The following is a 2,601-nucleotide window of genomic DNA, read 5'->3' as shown; positions in this document are numbered from 1 at the left end:
TTAGGGTTTAGGGTTTAGGGTTTAGGGTTTGGTTGCGCTGCAGTTCCGGGTTCTTTTTGGCGATCGCTTTTTGTTTTTAGCGCCTCCGAATGAATATGGTTGTTTAAAATTTGTTTGCTCCTCTTTAAACCCAACTCTACTCCCTCACCCGTCAGTCCTGCTGCTGTTGCTGTTGCTGCTGCTGCTGCGGTTGCTGCTGCTGCTGCTGCTGCTGCGGCTGGTCTTGCTGTTGCTGCAGTATATATGGATGAGCTGCTGCTGCTGCTGCTGTTCTTTCCGCTCCGTTTGGTGCTGTAGCAGCAACAACAGCAGCAGCAGGAGCACCCGCAGCAGCAGCAGAATCCGCACAAGCGCGAGCAGCAGCAGCAGCAGCAAAAAATTATCTCTTATATCTGCACAACTACATACAGCCATTCACATATAAATATATGTATATATGTAGATATTTATATATATTTATATATTTATATATTTGTTTATTATTGTTTGCTTTAGGGATCTGTATTTCTTAGAAAGTCTTGCTTCGTTTGTCGCGGGGTTCTTCAGCTATGAAGTGCTGCAGCCTGCAGATGCATATCCTACCTCTATGCCTTCTCTGAGCTGTACATACAGCTCAAGAAGAGGAGACAGCTTTGATTTATCTCTCTTTCTTGTTTCTTGTCTGCTCGGTGCTGGCTTTGATGCATATTGTGTTGTCGGCACCGCTCCCCAACATATCACCAACAACGATCAGGTCATAAACCCTAAACCCTAAACCCTAAACCCTAAACCCTAAACCCTAAACCCTAAACCCTGGAGTATATAAGGTTTGCTTCATAAGCGTAGGCGCTTCTATAGAAATACCCTAACCCGAAACTCTAAACCCTAAACCCTCAATACTCCTCATGAAGGTGCTCCAAATGCACAAAGACACTAACCCTAAACCCTAAACCCTAAACCCCAATTGCTGCTGTCTTCTTTAGAGTCAAGATGACTGCCCATTTGAACGTACACCGCAACACGCGGAAGGAGTTCAAGACCCCTCCAGTGCAACAACGCATGCACAGGTACTGAATCTAACGCAAACCCTAAACCCTAAACCCTAAACCCTAAACACAGAACCTGAACCACTGGGACTGAGCATCCCCGCATTAGCCGTCAGCGCGCCTTCGCACCAAATCCCTGGGTTCAAGTTCTAGGGTTTAGGGTTTAGGGTTTAGGGTTTAGAGTTTAGGACGCAAACTTTAGGGTTTAGGGTTTAGGGTTTAGGGTTTAGGGTTTGGCGTTGTAGGGAGAAGACGCCTCAGGCTTTCAAATAGAACTCCCAAAACCCTTGCGATATGAAGAACTGGAAAAGCTCGCGGAGGAGAGAAAGAGAGAAAGAGAAGCTATGGCCTCCGTAAACCCTAAACCCTAAACCCTAAACCCTAAACCCTTAACCGTAATCCCCTACGCTCCGTAAACCCTAGACCCTAGACCCTAAACCGTAGACCGTGCAGTCGCCCAAACCCTAGCCCTAAATCCCCGATCCTAAACCCTAAACCCTAAACCCTCAACTTGGGGCTACGGAGACAATATTGTGTTCTCTTTTAGCTTTCCTTCTCAAGCGAAGAAGGAGCTGCTCGTGCTTCAGCAGCAGCAGCAGCAGCAGCAGCAGAAGCAGCAGCAGAAGCAGCAGCAAAGGATCCGCTTAAAAACAAACGAATTCATTGCTGGGCTCTTGTTAAGGCAGGAACGCGAAATGTCTCCACTGACCTCTTCATAGACCCTCCCAGCGGTGACAAACCCTAAACCCTAAACCCTAAACCCTAAACCCTAATTAAACCCTGAACCCTAATTAAACCCTAAACCCTAAACCCTAAACCCTTGAATAGGAGAAAAACACCAGTGACCCAGGACGCGGGTAGCGAATGTTTCGGGAGAGAGAGCTCTGCAGTAAGGGTTTAGGGTTTAGGGTTTAGGGTTTAGGGTTTTGAGCTTTCACATCAGGTAGGATTTACGAGCAGAGCAAATCTCCTTTCTTATCCGTTCATTTTCTGTGGAATCAGGAAAACTTCTGGGTAACATAAACCCTAAACCCTAAACCCTAAACCCTAAACCCTAAACCCTAAACCCTGAACCCTCCAGAGTGAAACTTTTTTCCTAAGTTTTTAGCCAGGTATGCGGCAAATGGCTAGGGTTTAGGGTTGAGGATTTAGGGTTTAGGGTTTAGGGTTTGTGAGGGTTTGCTGCAGGTCAATATGAGGCCGAAGCTCTCGGCGCAAGAGCTGAAGTTCTCTCTCTCTAACTCCCGTTTCTTTGAATGTGCTCTTTGCATGCCCCCAAAGGTCAGGGTTTAGGGTTTAGGGTTTAGGGTTTGAGGTGTATTGTTTGCGTTGCTTGAGACAAAAAGCATTCCTTCCAGCCACAAGAATTCGGGTTGAGAGACTACAGTTTAGGGTTTAGGGTTTAGGGTTTAGGGTTTAGGGTTTAGGGTTTAGGGTTTAGGGTTTGCATAAAGTGTTTCTTCAGCCCGAGGCCCGTGAAACACAGCTGGCTGAGTTCGGCTCCGATCAGAAAACCCAACATCTGAACGTAGGCTAATGCTTAGGGTTTAGGGTTTAGGGTTTAGGGTTTAGGGTT

The 2,601-nt window shown here is 46.7% G+C and overlaps 1 protein-coding gene across 1 annotated transcript; it reads left to right on the top strand.

Moving 5' to 3' along the window:
• Nucleotides 1-969: 969 nt before the first annotated feature.
• EAH_00041430 (Coiled-coil domain-containing protein lobo homolog, related) lies at nt 970-2,562 on the top strand (the record flags this gene model as incomplete). Its single annotated transcript, XM_013391802.1, has 6 exons — nt 970-1,026; nt 1,271-1,378; nt 1,573-1,756; nt 1,969-2,039; nt 2,214-2,306; nt 2,491-2,562. The coding sequence occupies 6 exons, from the start codon at nt 970-972 to the stop codon at nt 2,560-2,562; spliced, it is 585 nt and encodes a 194-aa protein (XP_013247256.1).
• Nucleotides 2,563-2,601: the final 39 nt, after the last annotated feature.

Source organism: Eimeria acervulina, genomic scaffold (assembly GCF_000499425.1).
Source record: "Eimeria acervulina Houghton genomic scaffold, Eah_scaff523, whole genome shotgun sequence".
Lineage (NCBI taxonomy): Eukaryota > Apicomplexa > Conoidasida > Eucoccidiorida > Eimeriidae > Eimeria > Eimeria acervulina.
This window is presented reverse-complemented; position numbering and strand designations above follow the sequence as displayed.